Source organism: Camelus bactrianus, chromosome 11, assembly GCF_048773025.1.
Source record: "Camelus bactrianus isolate YW-2024 breed Bactrian camel chromosome 11, ASM4877302v1, whole genome shotgun sequence".
Classification (NCBI taxonomy): domain Eukaryota; kingdom Metazoa; phylum Chordata; class Mammalia; order Artiodactyla; family Camelidae; genus Camelus; species Camelus bactrianus.
In genome coordinates this window covers 8195038-8218758 of record NC_133549.1, presented here as the reverse complement: position 1 = coordinate 8218758, position 23721 = coordinate 8195038, and the positions used below count along the sequence as shown (strand labels likewise).

General features: G+C 49.4%; 1 protein-coding gene across 6 annotated transcripts in view; it reads right to left on the bottom strand.

Moving 5' to 3' along the window:
* Positions 1–23721, bottom strand: part of LOC105066695 (pecanex 2) — a 271254-nt gene that overhangs the window by 19129 nt on the left and 228404 nt on the right. For 5 of the 6 annotated variants that reach the window (XR_012509907.1, XM_074373145.1, XM_045514586.2 and 2 more), the window contains 3 exons: positions 14918–15171; positions 7430–7663; positions 5364–5476 (listed from right to left, as the gene is read on the bottom strand). Coding sequence is in view for 5 of the 6 variants with exons in the window: in XM_074373145.1 (XP_074229246.1) it covers positions 5364–5476; positions 7430–7663; positions 14918–15171 (601 nt within the window). In the remaining variant the exon portion in view is untranslated. The remainder of the gene's footprint in view (positions 1–5363; positions 5477–7429; positions 7664–14917; positions 15172–23721) is intronic. The other variant, XM_074373144.1, reaches the window with a different exon arrangement.

Sequence of the window (23721 nt, the reverse complement as noted above, 5' to 3'; positions counted from 1 at the left end):
CTGGACTGTTTGTCTATCATTTTTCTAGCTTACATTTATCTTATAATTTTCTATTCTCTCAGAAGCCTAGTTATTCCAGGAGTCAGTAAAACTTCTTCAAGCAAACGTGTGGCTGCTGTAAAATGCAGGTCTCTTCTCGCCTCTATAAATGGACCGTCCACAGGCTCCTCTCCTCACCTCTCATGTACTTGAAGACAGTCTTCAAGACATCTTTTAGCCCCTGGGGTCAGTGAAACTATTTTGACTTCCTGCTAAAACATGACTTTATATGTGTATGCCTTTCTTCAGCAGGTGACACAGTTCTACAAGGGAGATAAGCCCCAAGCTCCAACTTCATATACGACCAGTGTTTGCTTGTCCCATCCCTATGAACTCACTGTGTCTCCACAATATACAGACATTTTCTTTGAAGACATTTTATCTACTTGTGCTCTTTTGCTCACTTGCATTCAGCTCATCACTTAAGATGATTCTCCTTTTGCTCATCCTAATTTTGCATGCACATATTTTCCTTTCTGGAGGATAGTCTATCAAAGCTGTATCACTGTTGTAAAGTCAAAATATTTCCCCCACCAGCCCATCAAGTGAAGCAGAGATTGTGACTTAGGCTAGTGAGGCTCATCTGAGGAGTCAGTGTTCAAGATCATCTGCTGCTCTTTAACATCAAATATGTGAGGATGACTTGTTAGGTCTCATAACACGCACCTAAGGGCATACTCCTGAGTTAAAATTATACAAGGATAAGCAACCTAAATGTTCATCAAGAGATGACTGGATAAAGAAGTTGTGGGATATATATATATATATATGGTGGAATACCACTCAGCCATGAAAAAGAATAAAATAATGCCATTTGCAGCAACATGGATGGACCTGGAGATGATCATTCTAAGTGAAGTAAGTCAGAAAGTGAAAGAAAAATACCATATGCTATTACTTATATGTGGAATCTAGGATATGATAAAAACTGAACTTAATTACCAAACAGAAACAGACTCACAGACATAGAAAACAAACTTACAGTTACCAAAGGGGAAAGGGAGGAGAGGGATAAACTAGGAGGGTGGGATCAGAAGACACACACTACTGTACGAAAAAGAGATGAACAGCAAGGTCCTACTGCACAGCACAGGGAACTATATTCAATATCCTGTGATAAACCATAATGGAAAACAAAATGAAAATGCATATGTACACCTGAATCACTATGCTGTACACCCGAGACTAACACAACATTGTAGATCAACTGAACTTCAATTAAAAAAGAATGTCAAAAGAGTAAGTTTCACCGGAGGAGAAAATGAGCAGGAATAGCTGTCCCACCACAAAACAGGGGCAGCAGGCGTATCAGATACTGAAACAGTGCATCACTCTTGTCAACCAACCAGTGTGGTTTTGTTGTCAAGGACAGAGACGCCGTTCACATTAACCAAAGTGTAAATCCAGAAGTGCGTTATTTACGCAGGGGCATGTGGTCTGTGGCAAAAGTGGTATTTCAAGTTGGTGGTGAGTTTAACTGACTACTACCTAACTAATGATGAGCTATGTAGCAAACAGTGTTGGACTACCAGCTACCCACTTGGGGGAAAAAAAGGACCCCTAGCTCCCATCGTGTATGGGAATATATTCTGCATGGGTTTGTTGGGAGCCAGTCCCTGATGGGCCTCATTCCTTGACCCATCCTACCGGGTGTGCCAAGAATGCGTGCCTAGGTGGTTTCTCAGAGCTGTGTTTGCCAAGAGCATCGTTGAGAGGGGAGGTAGCATTTCTCCCTGCTGTAGGATGGCTGGCTCCCTGAGCTTGGCGGTCTTCTCCCGAGATGGAGAACAGATGTTCAGCACCACCCCCAGGCCCTGGGAGCAAAGGAATCTATAGGAATAGCTGATACTGTGCTGTGAGGAAGCACCCTTTGTCTCTGGACCCGGAGTCTCACGTCCTCTGCCAGAATCCATGAAACAGTAACAAGGCCGCTAATTAGCCACTCAGTCAAGTCAAATCCCAAGACCTGATATTCAAAAACTAAATGGAAAGAAACAAAACTCTAGAAATCGCCAAAGAAAACAGAGGCTAGCATTTTTCTATCCTGGAGCTGCAAAAACACTTTGAAGAAAGACATAAAATCCAGAAATAATATAATAAAAATTTTTAAAAGTTGTCATGAATAAAAATAAATTAACCCTTGATAGAAGATACTTTTTAACACGTATTAATTATCTTAATAACAGAATAGCTCCAAAAAAATCAGAAAGTATCTTATAAAAATGGGTGTAGCAAATTACAGAAAAAAATACATGCCCAATCACATGTAAAGAGTCTGTCCCTCACTATTAATAATGGAAATGCAAATTCAAAGAAGAATGAGATTTTATTTTTACCCATGCGACTAGAAAAATTAAAGAAGATTGAATATCCAGCATAAGTCAGGGCATGGCAAAATACAGTGAGAGTAGAAACTGGAACAGAGTTTCAGAGAGCAGTTTGACTCTATAAAAATTATGTTTAAAAGTATTTTGAGCTGTGGAACCATTTTTCACAAGCACCACCATTTACTGAAGCCTGACATGTGAAACGTAGAGCACAGCTGTGTGTTTGGAGCCAACCCGGTCAGATTCCAACCTCCCCTGTCCCACTGTGTCCCCCACCGCCCCCAACCGCCCCCACAACATAGCCAACAAAATCAGAACTTCATGGACTTCAGACCCCGAACCACTGGCCCAGGGCAGTGTGCAAAATAACTTACCTTTAGTAAGTCAAGGACTGAAATGAAAGCATGCTGTAGGATTCCTAGTAGGGTATGGGACCTCTCAGTGGAGCGAATCAGCCCCAGATAATCAAATCTTTCCCTAGCATGCCAAGAGTATTATTCCCAGATTTATCCCATCACTCTGTTTGGAACACGCAGAGCTGACATGGAGTATGAGAAACTGTTTGAAACAAAGAAAATCTCATCAAAACAAGGTTTAACCAAGCAGCTGGTGAGCCTGGTGCTTAATCAAGGGAAAAAAAAAAAATAAATACAGCCGGCCAAGCAAGAAACACCTGGAATACTTGAACAAACTCCACGAAGAACAAGATGGAAGAGGTCTGAAAATACATTAGGTGGGAACTGAAAGAGAAATCTTTGAAGCATTGTATTTGTAATCGTCAAGAAAATTTGAAATTTATTAAAAAAAAAAAAGAAACTTCACTTGATTCAACAGAAGATCATCTGTCTGGATGCTGTGACCATCCGAAGACTCATTTTGTGATTCCAGAACCTTCTAGAGCCCTTCTCAAAAACAGTATTGTCCATTTACAGTATTACAGGAGCTGCGTTGTACTGTTTCACAAAGCCCACGAATGAAACTTCTGCTAGACTTTCAAACAACCATCAAATTCAGTCCCAGAGGACCACAGAGGGACCTGACTGGGTCTAGTATGAGGCTGAGTCAGGTAGGAGGGAAAGGAGGCTCCGAGAGTTGGTCAGCTTCTGCCCAGAGTCTTTCCTAGGACAGGATTTACACACTATTATACTTAGTAAGCATCCTTCACCTATGAAGAAAGTCCCAAAGCTCTGAGACGTGGGAGTTGAAGGAATAGCTGCCTCAAATTCTAACCACTTTGGTTCTTGAGAGATGGAAGGATTGCCGGCCACACCCCTTCACCCTTTACCAAGTCACGTGTGTCACGGAAGATGCCTGTCCGCGACTTGCCGCCAGCAATGACTCGCAGCTGCCCCCTGCAGGAAGGCCCTGGGAACCACAGTCAACAAGACTGCCTGGGCTTGTGTACCTAGCCACCAGGGTTGGTGAGGGTTGTTAAACAAACACACAAGTGGGTTTTGCCCTTAAGAAGCTGCCCAGCCGAATAACCAACCCCCAAACTCACTCAAGTCGAATATCAAAAGAACCCCTTTGGCAAAGCACCGAAGCAAGGATACAGCACAGAAATCTGGAAGAAAGCCCCAGGAAAGGAGAAACCAGCGAGCGGAGGTGCCTTAGAAGAGCTCTTGCTTTTAAGCTTCCCCTGTACGATCCTCAGCCTTGGCTGCAGGATGAAGCACTTGACAAGCCATAAAAAGACCCTGATGGGTGGTCCACCCACAGGGATTCTGATGTGACGGCTCTGCACAGGGGCCGGGCCTGGGCACTGGGATATTTACAAGCCCCTCCAGAGAGTCTCCTGTGCACTGATCAAGGTGACTCTAAGGGACAGGTGGAATTGGGGACACTTGGTCCCCAGTGCTGAATGGCCACCAACTGGGGTGACGAGGAGGTGGCTGATGAAGTTCAGGGGAGCAGTTTTGCTGGAGATGGCAGGCTGGCCATGAGGTGGGGGCTGTGAGCAAACACAGTTTCGCAGGTGAAAGCAAGCTCAAGGGCTCGTTTGTGGATACAAGACCTGGAGGGCAGAGGGGGAAAAGAGGGTGGACGGGCCAGAAGAGAGTTTATTTATGTATTTATTTTAAATTATTTATTTTTTTAGGAGGGGGAGTAATTAGGTTTTTATTATTTATTTTTAATGGAGGTACTAGGGATTGAACCCACGACCTTGTGCATGCTAAGCGTGCACCCTACCACTAAGCTAGACCCTCCCTCAACCAGGAGAGAGTTTAAAATGAAACTCAAGGTCACCAAGGGAGAAAGAGGGTGGGAAGGATAGACTGGGAGTTCAAGATTTGCAGATACACACTACTATATATAAAATAGATTAACAACAATTTTCTGTGCACAGGGAGCTATATTCAATACCCTGTAGTCACCTATAATGAAAAAGAACATAAAAAGTAATATATGTATGTATATATATATATGACTGAAACGTTACACTGTACCCCAGAAATTGACACAACATTGTAAACTGATGATGCATCAATAAGAAAATAAATGCCATGCTAGACAATAAAAAATAAACTCAAAATCGTTTCATTCTTTGAGAAGAGAAACGGGTTATTTACACACAGAAGGGGGAGATGTAGTACAGAGTTTGAAAAAGCAAGAGAAGGAACATCTGATAATCAAAGCCCCAATAATCAAGCATCCAATAATCAAGTGAATGCTGCTGAATCTCAGGTGAGGCACTTTGCACACACAGCTTCACTGAATCTTCCCAGGAAGTTTGCAAGGACCCTTTGTAACCCAGAAGGCCCTGCCCGTACCCAGAATCCCGGGGTTCTGAGCATTCAGCGTTAATGCTATTTCCATATCTAATACTCCACAACATGACTGTGATCAAGAAAAGTCTTCTCTCAGGCTCAACGTGATTTATTAGGGAAAGAACACTCTGGAAGAAGTAGCAGCAGTCCAACTTTCAGATAAAGAAGATGATTGACAAAAATCTATCAAACAGAAAGTCGGTGCCTGGAGCATCCTCCCCCCGGGTACCTGAGGGCCATGTTGTGTGCTGCTGTTCCCAGGGCTCTCCTCCCCAGGATGCAGAGCGCAAAGGACAGCGTCACCAGGGGAGAGTCCTCGTCACTGTCCAGGTTCTTCGAGGGCTGAAAGAACAAGGACGTCAGGTCAGTGGTCACGTGGGCTCCTCCACGCGCCAGCATAGAACCAGAAATGCAGGGCTTTCCAGACGCCCGCCGCCGCGGTTGTCCGGTCCCCACTGAAATGACCTGAGGGAGGGGGAAGGGGAGACTCTGCTTCCTGAGACACTTGCTCTTGAGGTTGGACATGGCAAAAAATTTAAATAGGGAAGCTGCTTTAGGGAAATAATGGGGCTAACGTGGGGCTTGCTGGCCCAATTTCCTAGAATTGTGAATGAGGCACCTCGGGGCAGGAAGATGGTCAGAGCTCAGAGTCAAATGAATCCTCACATTAACCCACCTTCAATTAACCCTGTCCAATGCAGGGGACAGGCACACCAGCAGGGAGACAAGAAATATAGGAATCAAGTGCAAATGGGGGTTTTTGGTTCTCTCTACATCGACGAGCCTGTGGAACTGCCCATAACCCCACAACCCACGATTAAATTAAGGGGGTCATCAATAGTCAGCTTAAAAAGAGGGGTGAGAGGCGATACAGAGGAATTTAAAACTGAAATATCTTTTGCAAGAAAGACAAAGTAATTTCCTGTATGAGAAAAGAGGAGGGCCATCTCGGGACGGCCGGGAAAATTGAGATTCTGGGCTCTCTCAGCCCCCAGAAGAGGTGCAGCACACGATCTCCTTGCTGCATCTGGAGGAGGCAGCTTCTGCCGTCTACTCTTCCTCCTGCCTGTTTTTAATCACGTGTGAGAAGGTCAAGGACCTGGGCTGGGGTCGTAATTTGGTTTACTTGCTCCTGCTTATACAGTTACTTCGTCAGCTGATGAGAAGGCAGCTTTCAACTCGGATCCACCAGCACATCTCAGGAAGCTTTTCAAACCCCAAGAAGCAGAGACTACCCACTCCCTTCACTTGCTTCCCTCCCCTTTCTCCTTGCCTGCCTCCTCTTCTGCCTTTTATAAGATGTCATTGTCCTTGGTTTCATTTCTAGGAAGCTGCATTCATCTCCAGAAGTGTCCTCAGCATGTAATAATGCACACATGCACACACCAGCTACAGAAGTAGCTCAGACCATCTGATTGCTAAATAGAATTTGCTTGTCTGTGATTCCATATGTTCAGTAAATCCTATGTATTTCAGCACAGATACCCTCTGTACAGAAATCTTGAAAAGTAACTCTATGCAAAGAAGTGTCCAGAATTTTAAAACCATGATCGAGGCTTAAAACTGCATTGACCCTAACGGGAAAAAAAAAAAAAAAAAAAAAAAAAAGAGAGAGAAAGAGAAGATAGAAGGAGAGGAATTGAAGATAGCCGACCTAGACGATGTTCTTGAGGCGTTTTCCTGTCATTTATGTTGATTTATAACCACAGTCAAGGTATGCTTGAAACATCACCCATCATTTGTATCTTATAGACACTTTCATTAAAGAATCAATGTTGATATTTTATTTAATTTTTGTTCACATGTATATTTTTCCTACTAGCCAACTAGCTCCCAGAGAGAGGAATGTGTGCTTTTCTCATTTTTTCTCTTCATGCCAAATACAATGCATCAAATATAGGTTAATTAAATAATAACCATATTTCATTAAGTGTTAAAAAAATGCACTGACCCTGAGCACGGTAAACAGGAAATTGTACCTTCAAGGCTTCATCACTAGTGACATGGTATATGAATTCTTCCATTTCATCTTGTTTAATTGTTAAATAAACATTTATCCCAATACCAACGTCCTTTCTCGCCTCTATTTTATGACAGTATGTTGTCTGATACGAGTTTTGCTACCCCAGCTTTCTTTTGATTTCCACTGGCATGTGATCTCTTTCTCTGTCCCCTCACTTTCAGTCTGCGTGTGTCTTTAGCTTTGAAGCAGAGTACAAAAACAGATGGTCTGTATGATGTTCCTTGTCTTTCCAATTTACATTCGGCTCCTCCAGCCCCGCCTCCCTTACCCACCTCTTGCCTTTTCCGTGCACAGTACTGAATCCACTCCAGGTAAACGTTGCAGTAGCTGGCCCGCGTTATCCCCTGGAGACATGGAACGTAGTCATCGTCAATGTTCATGTTGAACATTGCAAGGTCACGCTCAATGTAATGCCACTTGGCGAAGGGCTGCAGGGACTTCAGAAGTGATTCATTTTTGATCCAGGAGAGCAGTTTAGGGGACGTCACCATGTAATATATTATACTCTGCCGAGAGAAAGCAAGACTTTGAGCCCTTAGAGCCATTCCAAAGCAGAGAGACTTTCTTTTTTTTAACTGGATCTCATTAAGGAAATCCACATCAGGGAAGTATGAGACATGAAATTCCCACGTGTGACATCATTTGTATTTCTGGCTAGATTTAATGCACAGAACCCACTTGAGACATTCTAAAATGTTCTCTCTTGAGGGTCACTGTAGGGAAGAGGGAAGTGAGGAGAACAGAACGCTAGCAGAATGTACCAGAACAGAATCTCCATAGTGAGAATGAAAGACAGGCAGCACCATCCTTTCTAAGACACACACACAAAAACACCGTGGTTTCTGCGGGCTTCATGGATGCCAGGCTGGGCTGATGCAGCTGGAAGAGTTTGGGGCAGGTCCTCTCCCAGGGACCCAGCCAAAGAGTGTGTCATGAGCTAAAACAACACGGTCCTTATGGAAAGTACTTACGGCCTAAAATTGTTGTCTCACACACATACACACATGATTCTGGGTGCTCAGACCATGGACATTCATGATGCATTCAAAATAAGCCATGTCCCCCCTCCATGAGACACGCCACCTATGAGTCCAAATTGGGGTTTTCCTGCCCTCGGCTTTATTATTCTGACTTACAGACATATTGAAAGCCATCTTGTGGTTTTTGAATGAGATTCATCTTTTCAAAAGGCCAACATCCAGCCCAGAGAAGTAAAAACGTGACAGGAAACAAAACTCCAAGTCTGCTGTGGGCACATCAGTACCAGGCGGGAGCATCTGGGGACAAGTCCCCCCCAACATCCCTCCACTTCCATCATCACAGGAAAGCGGACGGGGCTGCTGTCACCGGGGCTGAGATGGTCCAGGAACACAGCGCGCGTCTTGTCTGCAGATTGAGAGCGAGGAGGAGGGGCAGGGGTGGCGTCTGAAGCAAGGAGGCAGGGACTCCTGCTCCCTCAGAATCAGCCCCTTCACTGATGGCCTTCCCTGATGACAAAACATTCTTGCCAAGCGAGAAGACAGAGAGTAACGCACGTGGGATGGACGTGAACGGGGCTTAGGTGCCGAAACCTATGAGGGTGAGTGGGCAGAAGGGGGCTTTTTCTAGACAGGCTCCCCCATCACTTCTGCTCTTTTTCCTTTTGGCTGGGAAGTGAAATCCAGAGCCCCAAGGCTGGGGCTGCTGTGGCGTCTGGTTTCCGGTTATTGCAGGAGTCTGAACAGCTGAGACCCCGGGCGGTGCTGCTGGCCTTAGGAATTCCCTTCAATGGAAGGAAGGAGGGAGGGACAGAGGGAGGGAGGGAGGGACAGAGGGAGGGAGGGAGGGAAGGAGAGAGGAAACAAGGGAGGGGCCAAAGGAAGCTGGAAACAGAGGTGCCGCAGACAGAGGCATTAGTGATGGCCACTTTGCATCACTGTTTTGAGGTTCAACGTGAGATGATGCGTCCGAGGCACTGAGCGCCTGGCTTGGCACGTGGTACACATGCAAAAATCCTCCTCCTCCTCCTCCTCGTATGTTTGGCACTGACGACTTACCCACCCCCAAGCTTGAGGCCCCTGCCCCAGAAGAGGTTTGGAGCTGGGGATGAGGAGACAGGAAGCTGTGAGGGGACAGGAGACAGACGACCCTCCTGTGTCGCCAGAGGGCACATCTAATATTTAAGAAATGGCATCATGAATCTGGAGGCTGTCCTATTATCTACTAGCTGGCAGGTAACTTAAGCTTCTAGGAGGTAGTTTAAGTGTTTGGTCCAAAGTCACAAGCCAAAGAGAAAGCATGGCCGTGACCAAGGGCACGGCTTCTCAGCTGACAATTAACGAGGACAAGAAGAAATCTGGTCTGTCTGAACATCTGGCTCCCACAAACATCTGGTCTAGTTTTCCCCAGGATGTCCTAAGCGCGTGTACCAGATGGAAATAACAAACAAAAATCGAAAGAGGAAGTTGAACTTTTTCATTCATTTCTAGGGAAGAATGAAAATAACCCTTCCACCAATGAAGTCAGAATAGTTAATGAGGACTTTGTTTTTTTTTTTTTTAAGTTAATGAGGACTTTGAATCCCAGAGGTGAGAACTCTCTCCTCGAGTTCTGGCAAAATCTTGCAGCCTTGGCTTTCGAGGATAACCCCAGCTCAACGATGCTCAGAATTCTCACGTGCGATGGGGATCAGTACCGGCTCCGAGAGAAGGAAACAGAACTCCACGAACTAGCTGCAAGCTGTACCCCATTGCCACTTTATTTGGGCAGAAATTCTGCTGGGGAGACATAATCAATGAACGGTGTGTAATCCTTCGGAACCTGTCTGGATGAAACGGTTCCAACACTGAGAACAGCTGATGTCAGGATGGTGAAATGAACTGACTGCTGAGAATCCGATCGGTGTTGGAAGCAGGACCTGTGGTGAATTAATTCACCGTATCTGGCTCATCCAGCAGGGATCCTCTCGGGTTCTCATTTTAATTGTAGATCAGCGTATTCTGTCAGATGGCTCATTCTAGGCGGGGGGCCCCGGCAGGCAGGACAACCTGTCTGGGTGTTTCTCCAATCGTCCTGCAAGGCAGGTGATAAGTGTATTTCTTTTCTGAGAGAGTCGGGCAGGAAACGATGGCGAGGAAACCAGACCCTCGTGGAAAGCTGATTTCTTGACAGCTCAGACGGTTTCAAACCCTAATAAACGGAGGAGAGGTGGAGGAGGCACCAGGGAGAACCTCAAGTCGTCAGGAAGGAAATGATTTTAAATATATTCATGGAAGGTGGGGAGAACTGACCCAGTTTATTAGGAGACTTTAAAAAAGTCCTTTTATATAAAGGAATTACTCCAAGATTTTCTTTCTGTCTGCTAAAAATGAATTAAAAAAAAAAAAAGAAAACCGAATTCCTGAAACTTGAAGCAAGTCAGAGCCATAGAAGCAATTTTGTTCACCAAGTAACCAAGGCCAAAAAGACAATATTTGTTTGTTTTGACCCTAAAATACTGTTTCTTCTGTTCTTTTATTTTTTTAAGTGAGGCATAGTCAGTTGACAATGTGCCAGTTTCTGGTGTGCAGCATAATGTTTGAGTCATACATATACATACATATATTCGTTTTCATGTTCTTTTCATCATAGGTTACTACAAGATATTGATATAATTCCCTGTGCTGTACAGAAAAACCTGTGTTTCTTCTGTTCTAAGAGCCACTCAGCACTCCTGAAATTCCCCTTAACTAACTACACCAGGGGGATGAGGACAAGTTCCGAGGTGCCCGTCCCTGAAGGGCAAGGAAGCACGGAGGGCGATGCTTAGAGGAGCTTCGCGTGAACGGTCTTGTTGGTGCTGATGAGAGTTACCGGGAGGTACCCCGAGACCCCATCTGCCCCTGAATCTCAGCCTCTCCCCAGCACTGATGTAGAGTAACAGAAATTCTGTTTCTATTGACCGCAAATGTCCATAGTGGTTCCCAAGCCTAGTTGCATATCAAATCACTTAAAAAACTTATTTGAAAATACAGGTACTCGGGGGGCACTCCCCAGGTCCGCAGAATCGGAATTTCTGGGTAGGACATGGCGATCTGTAATTATCTGGCTCGCCGGGGGACCCGGATGCTGCAGGTCTGCTCCTGGCTCTGAGTCGCCCCTCTAGGTCAGAAACCATCGCACTGCGGGCCTTTCCTGCTCATGTTGTGTCACCAACCTCAGAGTCAAGAGCCCTGTCTCCCCACAAGCCAGCTATTACCTGGTGGGTTCTGGGGGGCCTCCCTCAGCTTTCTGCCATTTGCACGTTATCCTGGATCTGTTTGTCAGATCGCAAACTGTCATTTTAGAAAATGCACAGGGAATCAGGAGGCGGGCCTCCAGGAGTGAGGAGAGGAGGGACGTGAATATCAGTTACCAGTCCAAGGGAGGGAGCGTCAAAAATCGGGTCCCGGCCTGGTGCTCCCCCAGGACTCTGGAAAAGCCACGCAAGGAGACCCAGAGAGGGCACTGCAGCCCTTTTCTCTCCTGTCCCGCCCCCTCACGGCGACCTGCGGGCCCCAGCCTGTGCGGCCCACTCTGTCCACACGTCTGGCCCGCAGAAAGGCCGCATGCGGGGAGCTCCGGATTCACAGCAACGTGGCTCAGTGTCCAAGTCCAGCCTCGCCACTAATGCCTGGGGCACCTGGATCTCGTCCGTCCAGACTGTGCAGCCCGGACGCTGGATTCCACGTGACCCGGAAGCCTCGTTCATCCAAAAAGATGTAGGTAACTCTGCATGCCAGTTACCACACTGAGGACTGGGGACCCAAAGAACATCAGGTGTGCGTGGCCCCTGAGCGGAGGGAGCTGTCAGAGGGGAAGTAGAAGAGGCTTCAGAGACAGGTGAGGCGGATGCCGGCCCAGAGCGCTGGGGGACCAGGATGCAGCCACGCACGGGGTGGGGGAGGGGAGAGCACAGGCAGAAATAACAGTGCAGGGCTCTGGATGGCAGACAGTCTCCCTGCTTCTTGAGGCAACAAGGAGACATATGGCTCCAGGGCTCATCCATCTGGCCCGTCTAGACCCACACTGCTGTCCCCAGATGTCCCCTCGGGGCAAGCTCCTGGCCACCGGCTTCAGGGGCCCGCCAGCCCTGGCCTGGCTGCCGTCAACCCTGGATCTGGTCTTCCTGTAGTGACCTCATCCTCTTGCCATTGAGGAAGCAGAGCAGATGCTCGAGGTCCACTCTCCCCTTTTTCGAGGGAGCACCAGAGACAACTGGTAGTCATTTCACATCTGTTGGCTTCTTCTTCCATAAACAGACAATTTCTACTTGGGTTCCTGGCTGCCCAGAATACACTTTCCAGACCCACTCAAAGCTGGCATATGACAACCTTCTGGCTGAAGGGAGACAGCCAGGAGCACCCTGTGGCAACCTTCAGGAAGCTTCTTAAGGAAGAGCCAGGGCACGCCTTTGGTCTTCATTTTCTGCGTCCTTTCCTCCACCCATTTAAGCCTAGTGCTTAAGATGGGGGAGACGCTTCAAATGATGGAGCTGGGAGTTGGGAGGAACCGGGTCCCTGAGGACTTCCTGGAGCAGAGCTTCATTTACGTGCAAGAGAAACACACAGCGTGTGTGCCACTGGGATTTCACGACCCGCTGCCAAGTCTAAAACCACGTGATACACTGAGTTTGCTGAGAGCTGACTCTGTGTATGAAAAACTTCTTACGGTCTCAGATATAATGGCTGAGGGAGCAAACGATGGCGTTGTTAGGTGCAAGACCACAACTTCCTGACTGGCTGCCCAAATCTTCCCCAATTTGTGTCCTGTTGACCAAAGCATTTATAGTTTTGTGTGAGATTTGGGTATAAAGTTTTGCATCCCTCTAGCACACGTGGAAGTAGTGAACGTGAACCACTAAATCTGTTTTAAAAATTTGCCACACGTGTATCTGGAGGAAACTTTAATTTGAAAAGATACACACACCCCAATGTTAACAACAGCACTACTTACAACAGCCAAGACATGGGAGCAACCTGAGTGTCCATAGACAGATGACTGGATAAAGAAGATGTGGTATATTTATACAACGGAATATTACTCAGCCACAAAAATAATAACATAATGCCATTTGCAGCAACGTGGATCGACCCAGAGATAATCATACTAAGTGAAGTAAGTCAGACAGAGAAAGACAAATATCATATGATATCACTTATATGTGGAATTTAAAAAATGACACAAATGAACTTATTTATGAAACAGAAAGAGACTCACTGACATAGAAAACAAACTTATGGTTACCAAAGGGGATAGGGGAGAGGGATAAATAAGATTAGCAAATAAAAACTACTATATATAAAAGAGATAAACAACAAGGTCCTACTGTAGAGCACAGGGAACTGTATTCACTATCTTGTAATAACCTATAATGAAAAAGAATATATATATAAATGAATAACCTAAGCCTGTACACTAGAAACTAACACAACATTGTAAATCAACAATCTTCAGTTTAAAAAAATATTCTGCCACAGAGTCCCACAAACGTTTCTTGTTGCAGTCACCCTGAGGGGTAATAACCAGCAGCCTTTCACCGGACTGTCACAGTGTGTCTTCTAGTTCCTGAAGAATGTAGGAGCTATTGCTGCAGATGCTGGGGCTCCCCAGAGGAGTTATTCCAAATTTCTAAACATCCTCATTTTAGTTGATTGAAACTCCCCAAAATCATAGGCATCCATGTTATCTTTTAATTTTGTATTTCCTGATTTCTGCTGGACCACGTGTGTCAGCCTCAGCTGGCAGGGTGTTCGGGGTCTCAGAGAGATGAGCTTCCTCATTTTGAATGGCGTTAAAATGCGGACCCCTCCGAAGACTTTCCAGGATTCCCACTACACAAAGGACTCGCTCAGAAGAGGAGTAACCACGAATCCACAGGCACAGTGGCCCTTGCCTGTCCCTCCCCCTTAGAACACACTTTCACCGCTATTTTCCCTCTGCATCCTTAGTCACATCTCCCTTGTCCTCCAGGAGGCTGATTCTAAACCAACACATTTTCTGAGGTTGAATACAGGCTGAGCAGACGGAGGTACCGAGCTCCTGGGAAAACGTTATTAGCGCCCATGTGAGTGAGGGGAAAAGACTGTCGTAGCTAATCCCGATGGGCCCATTTAGTGCTATCCTTGTGTTTTTACCACGAGCTTAAAAAAAAATGAATTCTCCTTCTAAAAAGTGGAAATTTGCAGAACCTCTAAATGGATCCTTGTAACTCATAAATACTGAGGCTCGGTCACATTTCCAGGATTTCCCATTCATCAGCCCATCATTACATGCAAGTCACTCTGTTAAAAGTGAAGAAACAGGCCTAGGTCAGAAAACAGACTGCTTATTTGTGTTTTTCATTTTATATGTATATATATATATATATATATATATTTTTTTTTAAGTGAAGTACAGTCAGTTTACAATGTTGTGTCAATTTCTGGTGTACAGCACAGTGCTTCAGTCATCCATGAACATACATATATTCGTTTTCACATTCTCTTTCACCATAAGTTACTGTAAGATATTGAATATAGTTCCCCGTGCTCTACAGTATGAACTTCTTGTTCAGACTGCCTATTAGTGCTCAGGCGTAGAATATGACTCGAGGCCTGATCCTCAGGCCAACCCAAAACCCTCTAGTTTTTTCCCAAGAAACCAGTGGTTCCAAGACCAAGCTTGGCCTCTGATTCAGAAGCTAAGGAGAAGCATCTGAATCTCTTTACAAAGCTTTCCAGAAGCTTCTTGAGCCAGCCCAGCATTGTTACTCAGAGCAATACCTTGATGTAGTAGCGGATGAGGATCCTTCGGAGGTCAAACACCTGCAGCATGGTGGCCGCGTTGTTGTCCATGATGCTGTAGCCCTCCAGGATGTACTGCGTCCGCGTGATCTCCCAGGTGAGCCAGCGGAGGTGGAAGGCGGCGTTGCAGGACAACAGGTGGGGCAGGTGACCTGGTCTGCAGCAGCAGCAGCCTCTGTCGTCCTCGTCGCCTTCCATGATGGCCTCCACCTCTCTCTGCTGGCAGTAGGTTCCTGGAAGAGTAACAGATACAATGGAGGCTAAACAAGATATCACTGGGTCACCTTTGCCGAGAATGGATTTTCCCCTCCCCCTTACTGAGGGGAAGGTGTGGAAGAGAGTCTGGAAATCAGAGATTTGTTTAATTCTTAGTTCAAACAAGTACCTCCAAATAAGTGGCCAATCTTTTAATCATCGATTCTTTCATTCATCCATATTCATTCTGATTCTCATCTTCTCCTGATTTTTTTTTGTGTGTGTGTTAGAACAGACACATTTTCATGGTGGTCATGGACCCTAATGGCTGATGCAGGATGGTTATATCCTTGACTTCCTCTTTACAGAAACCTGTGGGTCATGGCTGAGCAGATAGGAGGCTAAAGAAAATGGTGAAGGCGTAGAGGTCTGAGAGCAACTGAAGAATTACCAGGAGGGGTGCCCTGGAAGAGCTTCTTAATCAAACTGCAAGGACACACAACCTCACCTCATCTCACCTCACCTCACCTCACTTCACCTCACCTCACCTCATCTCACCCCACCTCACCTCACCTCATCTCATACCACCTCACCTCACCTCACCCCACCTCACCTCACCTTATCTCACCTCACCTCACCCCACCTCACCTCACCTTATCTCACCTCACCTCACCCCACCTCACCTCACCTCATCTCAGCTCACCTCACCTCACCTTATCTGACCTCAACTCACCCCACCTCACCTCACCTCACCTCACACCACCTCACCTCACTTCACCTTACCTCACCTCACCCCACCTCACCTCACCTCATCTCACCTCACCTCACCTCACACCACCTCACCTCACTTCACCTCATCTCACCTCACCTCACACCACCTCACCTCACTTCACCTTACCTCACCTCACCCCACCTCACCTCATCTCACACCACCTCACCTCACCTCACCTCACCTCACCCCACCTCACCTCACCTCATCTCACACCAACTCACCTCACTTCACCTTACCTCACCTCACACCACCTCACCTCACCTCACCTCACCTCACCCCACCTCACCTCACCTCATCTCACACCACCTCACCTCACTTCACCTCACCTCACCTCACCCCAACTCACCTCACACCACCTCACCTCACCCCACCTCACCTCATCTCACACCACCTCACCTCACCTCACACCACCTCACCTCACCTCACCCCACCCCACCTCACCTCATCTCACCTCACCTCACCTCATCTCACACCACCTCACCTCATCTCACACCACCTCACCTCACCTCACCTCATCTCACCTCACCTCACCTCACCTCACACCACCTCACCTCACCTCACCTTACCTCACCTCACCCCACCTCACCTCATCTCACACCACCTCACCTCACCTCACTTCACCTTACCTCACCTCACCCCACCTCACCTCATCTCACACCACCTCACCTCACCTCACACCACCTCACCTCACTTCACCTTACCTCACCTCACCCCACCTCACCTCATCTCACACCACCTCACCTCACCTCACCTCATCTCACACCACCTCACCTCACCTCATCTCACACCACCTCACCTCACCTCATCTCATCTCACACCACCTCAGCTCACCTCACCTCACCTCACCTCACACCACCTCACCTCACTTCACCTCACCTCACCCCACCTCACCTCATCTCACACCACCTCACCTCACCTCACCTCACCTCACCCCACCTCACCTCACCTCATCTCACACCACCTCACCTCACTTCACCTTACCTCACCTCACCCCACCTCACCTCATCTCACACCACCTCACCTCACCTCACCTCACCTCACCTCACCCCACCTCACCTCACCTCACCCCACCTCACCTCATCTCACACCACCTCACCTCACCTCATCTCATCTCACACCACCTCACCTCACCTCACCTCACCTCACACCACCTCACCTCACTTCACCTTACCTCACCTCACCCCACCTCACCTCATCTCACACCACCTCACCTCACCTCACCTCATCTCACCTCACCTCACCTCATCTCACACCACCTCACCTCATCTCACCCCACCTCACCTCATCTCACCTCATCTCACCTCACCTCACCTCATCTCACACCACCTCACCTCACCTCACCTCACCTCACACCACCTCACCTCATCTCATACCACCTCACCCCACCTCACCTCACCTCATCTCATCTCACACCACCTCACCTCACCTCACCTCACCTCACCTCACACCACCTCACCTCATCTCATACCACCTCACCCCACCTCACCTCACCTCATCTCATCTCACACCACCTCACCTCACCTCACCTCACCCCACCTCACCTCACCTCATCTCACCTCACCTCACCTCATCTCACACCACCTCACCTCATCTCACCCCACCTCACCTCACCTCACCTCACCTCACCTCACACCACCTCACCTCACCTCACCTCACCCCACCTCACCTCATCTCACACCACCTCACCTCACCTCATCTCATCTCACACCACCTCACCTCATCTCACACCACCTCACCTCACCTCATCTCACACCACCTCACCTCACCTCACCCCACCTCACCTCACCTCACCCCACCTCACCTCATCTCACCTCACCTCACCTCATCTCACACCACCTCACCTCATCTCACACCACCTCACCTCACCTCACCTCATCTCACCTCACCTCACCTCATCTCACACCACCTCACCTCATCTCACCCCACCTCACCTCATCTCACCTCATCTCACCTCACCTCACCTCATCTCACACCACCTCACCTCACCTCACCTCACCTCACACCACCTCACCTCATCTCATACCACCTCACCCCACCTCACCTCACCTCATCTCATCTCACACCACCTCACCTCACCTCACCTCACCTCACCTCACACCACCTCACCTCATCTCATACCACCTCACCCCACCTCACCTCACCTCATCTCATCTCACACCACCTCACCTCACCTCACCTCACCCCACCTCACCTCACCTCATCTCACCTCACCTCACCTCATCTCACACCACCTCACCTCATCTCACCCCACCTCACCTCACCTCACCTCACCTCACCTCACACCACCTCACCTCACCTCACCTCACCTCACACCACCTCACCTCATCTCATACCACCTCACCCCACCTCACCTCACCTCACCTCATCTCACCTCACCTCACCTCATCTCACACCACCTCACCTCATCTCACACCACCTCACCCCACCTCACCTCACCTCATCTCATCTCACACCACCTCACCTCATCTCACCTCACCTCATCTCACCCCACCTCACCTCACCTCACCTCACCTCACCTCACACCACCTCACCTCACCTCACCTCACTCCACCTCACACTCAACCACCCTCCACCTCACCCACCTCACCTCACCTCACACTCACCTCACTCACCACCTCACCTCCACCTCACCTCACCTCACCCCACCTCACCCCACCTCACACTCACCTCACTCACCACCTCACCACACCTCACCTCACCTCACCTCACCACCACCTCCACCTCACCACACCACCTCACCACCACCTCACCTCACCTCACCCACCTCACCTCACCCCTCACCACACACCACCACCCCACCTCACCTCACCACCCACCTCACCTCACCCACCACCTCACCTCCCACCTCACCTCACCTCACCTCACACCACCTCACCACCCACCTCACCTCACCTCACCACCACCACCCACCTCACCCACCCACCACACTCACCTCATCCACCCACCACACCTCACCTCACCACACCACCTCACCTCACCTCACCACCACCTCACCTCACACACCTCACCACACCCACCTCACCTCACCACCACCTCACCACACCTCACCTCACCTCACCACCTCACCACACACCTCACCACCACCCCACCCCACCACACCTCACCTCACCAACACTCACCTCACCCACCTCACCTCACCTCATCCACACCACCTCACCTCATCTCACCCCCACCTCACCTCACACACCCACCTCACATCCACCTCACCTCACCCCACCACACCACCACCTCACCCATCCACACACCACCTCACCCCACCCACCTCACCACACCTCACCTCATCTCACCACCACCTCACCACACCTCACCACCACCTCACACACCACACCACCCACCTCACCTCACCTCACACACCACCTCACACCCCACCACACCTCACCACACTCACCTCACCCACCTCACCACCCACCTCACCTCACCTCACCTCACCTCACCCCCCCCACCACACCTCACCTCACCCCACCCACACCCACCTCACCTCACCCACCCTCACCTCACCTCACACCACCTCACCCCACCTCACCCACCCCACCCACACCACCTCACCCACCTCACCCACCTCACCTCACCACCCACCTCACCCACCCACACCACCCCACCTCACACACACCCACCTCACCCACCACACACCCACCCACCTCACCTCACCTCACACCTCACCTCACACACCCACCTCACCTCACCTCACACCACCCCACCCCCACCTCACCTCACCTCACCCCACCTCACCCCCACACCCCACCCTCACCTCACCCACCTCACACCACCTCACCACCCCCACCCCCCACCTCACCTCAACCCTCACCTCACCCCCACACCCACCACCTCACCTCACCCACCACACCACCACCCCACCTCACCCCACCTCACCACACCACACCACCTCACCTCACAACACACCACCCACACCCACCTCACCTCACCTCACCACCACCTCACCACACCCACCACCACATCTCACCACCACCACCACCCCACCACACCACCACCACACACACACACACCCACCACACCCACCCACCCCCACCCTCACCACACCCACCCACACACCTCAACCACACCTCACCCACCCCACCTCACACACCCACCCCACCCACCCCACCACCACCACACCACCTCACCTCACCCACCCCACCTCACCTCACCCCACCTCACCACACCTCCCACCACCTCACACCACCACCACACCACCCACACCCACCACCCCACCTCACCCACCCACCCTCACCACACCACCTCACCCCACCACACCACACCCCTCCCACCCCACCACACCCCACCACCCACCACACACACCCCCCCCACCCACCTCACACCACCACACCCCACCCCACCCCCACCACACCCACCCCACCCCACCCACCCACCCCACCACACCCCACCTCACCCCACCACCACCCCACCCCACAACACCACCCACCCCACACCACCCACACCACACCCACCTCACCCACCTCACCCACACCACCAACCACCACACCACACCCACACCACCCACCACCCTCACCACACCACCCCACACACCTCACACCACCACCCACACCCTCCACCTCACCCACACCACACCTCACCTCATCTCACCCACCTCACCTCATCACACACCACCTCACCCACTCACACCCCCCACCCACACACCTCACCTCATCTCACACCACCACACCCTCATCTCAACCCACCTCACCCCACCTCACCTCACCTCACTCATCTCACCCACCTCACCTCACCACACCTCACCCCACCTCACCTCACCTCATCTCACCTCACCTCACCTCATCTCACACCACCTCACCTCATCTCACCCCACCTCACCACACCTCCCCACCTCACACCACACACCACCTCACCCTCACCACACCACCACCTCACCCTCATACCACCTCACCCCACCTCACCTCACCTCACCTCAACTCACCACCTCACCTCAATCACCCACCACCTCACCCAACTCACACCACCTCACCCACCCTCACCTCACCTCACTCAACTCACACCACCTCACCTCATCTCATACCACCTCACCCCACCTCACCTCACCTCACCTCATCTCACCTCACCTCACCTCACTCACCCACCCTCACCCCACCTCACCTCACCTCACCTCACCTCACCTCACACCACTCACCTCACCTCACCTCACCTCACACCACCTCACCTCATCACATACCACCTCACCCACCTCACCTCACCTCATCTCACCTCACCTCACCTCATCTCACACCACCTCACCTCATCTCACACCACCTCACCCACCTCACCTCACCTCATCTCATCTCACACCACCTCACCTCATCTCATACCACCTCACCCCACCTCACCTCACCTCACCACCTCATCTCACCTCACTCACCTCATCTCACACCACCTCACCCCACCTCACCTCACCTCATCTCATCTCACACCACCTCACCTCACCTCACCCCACCTCACCTCATCTCACACCACCTCACCTCATCTCACCTCACCTCACCTCACCTCATCTCATCTCACACCACCTCACCCCACCTCACCTCACCTCACCTCATCTCACCCCACCTCACCTCATCTCACCTCACCTCACCTCACCTCATCTCACACCACCTCACCTCATCTCACACCACCTCACCTCACCTCACCTCATCTCACCTCACCTCACCTCACACCACCTCACCTCACCTCACCTCACCCCACCTCACCTCATCTCACACCACCTCACCTCACCTCACACCACCTCACCTCACTTCACCTTACCTCACCTCACCCCACCTCACCTCATCTCACCCACCTCACCTCACCTCACTCACTCACCTCACCTCACCTCACACCACCTCACCTCACCTCATCTCACCTCACCTCACCTCACCTCACCTCATCTCATACCACCTCACCCCACCTCACCTCACCTCATCTAATCTCACACCACCTCACCACACCTCACCTCACCTCACCTCACACCACCTCACCTCATCTCATACCACCTCACCCCACCTCACCTCACCTCACCTCATCTCACCTCACCTCACCTCACCTCATCTCACACCACCTCACCTCATCTCACACCACCTCACCCCACCTCACCTCACCTCATCTCATCTCACACCACCTCACCTCATCTCATACCACCTCACCCCACCTCACCTCACCTCACCTCACCTCACCTCATCTCACCTCACCTCACCTCATCTCACACCACCTCACCCCACCTCACCTCACCTCATCTCATCTCACACCACCTCACCTCACCTCACCCCACCTCACCTCACCTCATCTCACACCACCTCACCTCATCTCACACCACCTCACCCCACCTCACCTCATCTCACCCCCACCTCACCTCACCTCATCTCACCTCACCTCACCCCACCTCACCTCACCTCATCTCACACCACCTCACCCCACCTCACCTCACCTCACCTCACCTCACCTCACCTCACATGACTGGGAGCAGGGCATTAGGTGAGCTGAATACCTTTCCAAAGGAGTCTATTCCAAAACATAAGATGATGGGTGTTAACACTCTTTGAAAAATGAGATATCGTAACTTCTTTAATCTTGCCAAGGATTTGAAGGGAAACATACACAGTATGCTAGGATGCTAATGACCTGAGGTTACCTGGAATGCAGACTTGTGATCTAAAGACAACTGAGCAGATGAGTTTGGTGAACTGAAACTAATACACTAAAAACTGAGTAGAAATAAATGGAATGCCTGAATCTTGGTTCAAAAAACCAGCTACACAGCTTATTCATATATAGCTGCATACTTAAAGAATACTTTGGTAATTCCTTTGATCACAAGAACAGGACGTAGGATAATACCTAAAAACCATCAAAACAAAGGGATAGGATGGGTCAGAATAAACCTGGTATTATTCCTTTGGATGCTACACACAGTCACTGATAAAATGAAATAAAACTAGAAGTTCTAGACAAGCGATATTTTCTCGATTGTAAAAATAATAATAGTACCTCAGTACTGATTTGAATAAGATCATATAGATTGTTATTTACACACCAAGAAACCTACACAGGGTTGGAAAATAACTCAGAATTATGTTACTGAAGAGTGAGGAAAAGATCCAGGACTTTGATGTTGCATGAAAGAAGACTGTGGGGGAAAGGACGGTCAGGGCTGCCATACGGGAATGTGAACGTGATATTCTCCGCATTCCCGGGGGACATCATTACGGCCAACAGGAGCAAGCTTCAGGGTGCAGGGCTTACTATAAAAAAGGGCCTTCTAACAGCTGGGAGATCAACGATGAAATGGACTGCCCTGTGAGGATAAGGAGATAAGGAAAGAATGGGTGGTGACAGGACCAAGGTAAAAGGTGCTAATAACCACAGGTACAAACCACTAAAACCAGTCATGGTGAAGAGAAGAAAAGAAATAAGACAGGAGCTAGGACAGCATGATCAGCTGAGGTAGCTGTTGTTATTGGTGGTGGTGGTTTGTCTATTTTTTAAGATAATTGAGTCCTTTCTTATTGACAGAAGGGAAGGGAAAAAAAAAAAAAGAAATTAAAGAGATGGATGAAAGCAGAGTTCCAGAGGACAGATGAACTGGGTAGCTTAGGAATAGCAGACAGAAAAGACAGATGTCAAGATAAAAATAAAAGTGAACAGAAAAAGCAGTTTACACTGGAAAGTAAGATAGCCATTTGGAATAGAGTTAAGAAAGAGGAAAAGGGGAGGGGGGCAGTGGCAGAAAGTAGCAGAAAAGAAAGAAGGTATGAGCGTCCCTAAGAGATGCTTGCTTCACTACGGGCATGCTTCCAAGATTTATTTGTCAAGAATTACTATTTAAATATGTTTAAACTATTTAAAAGAATTTTAGGGT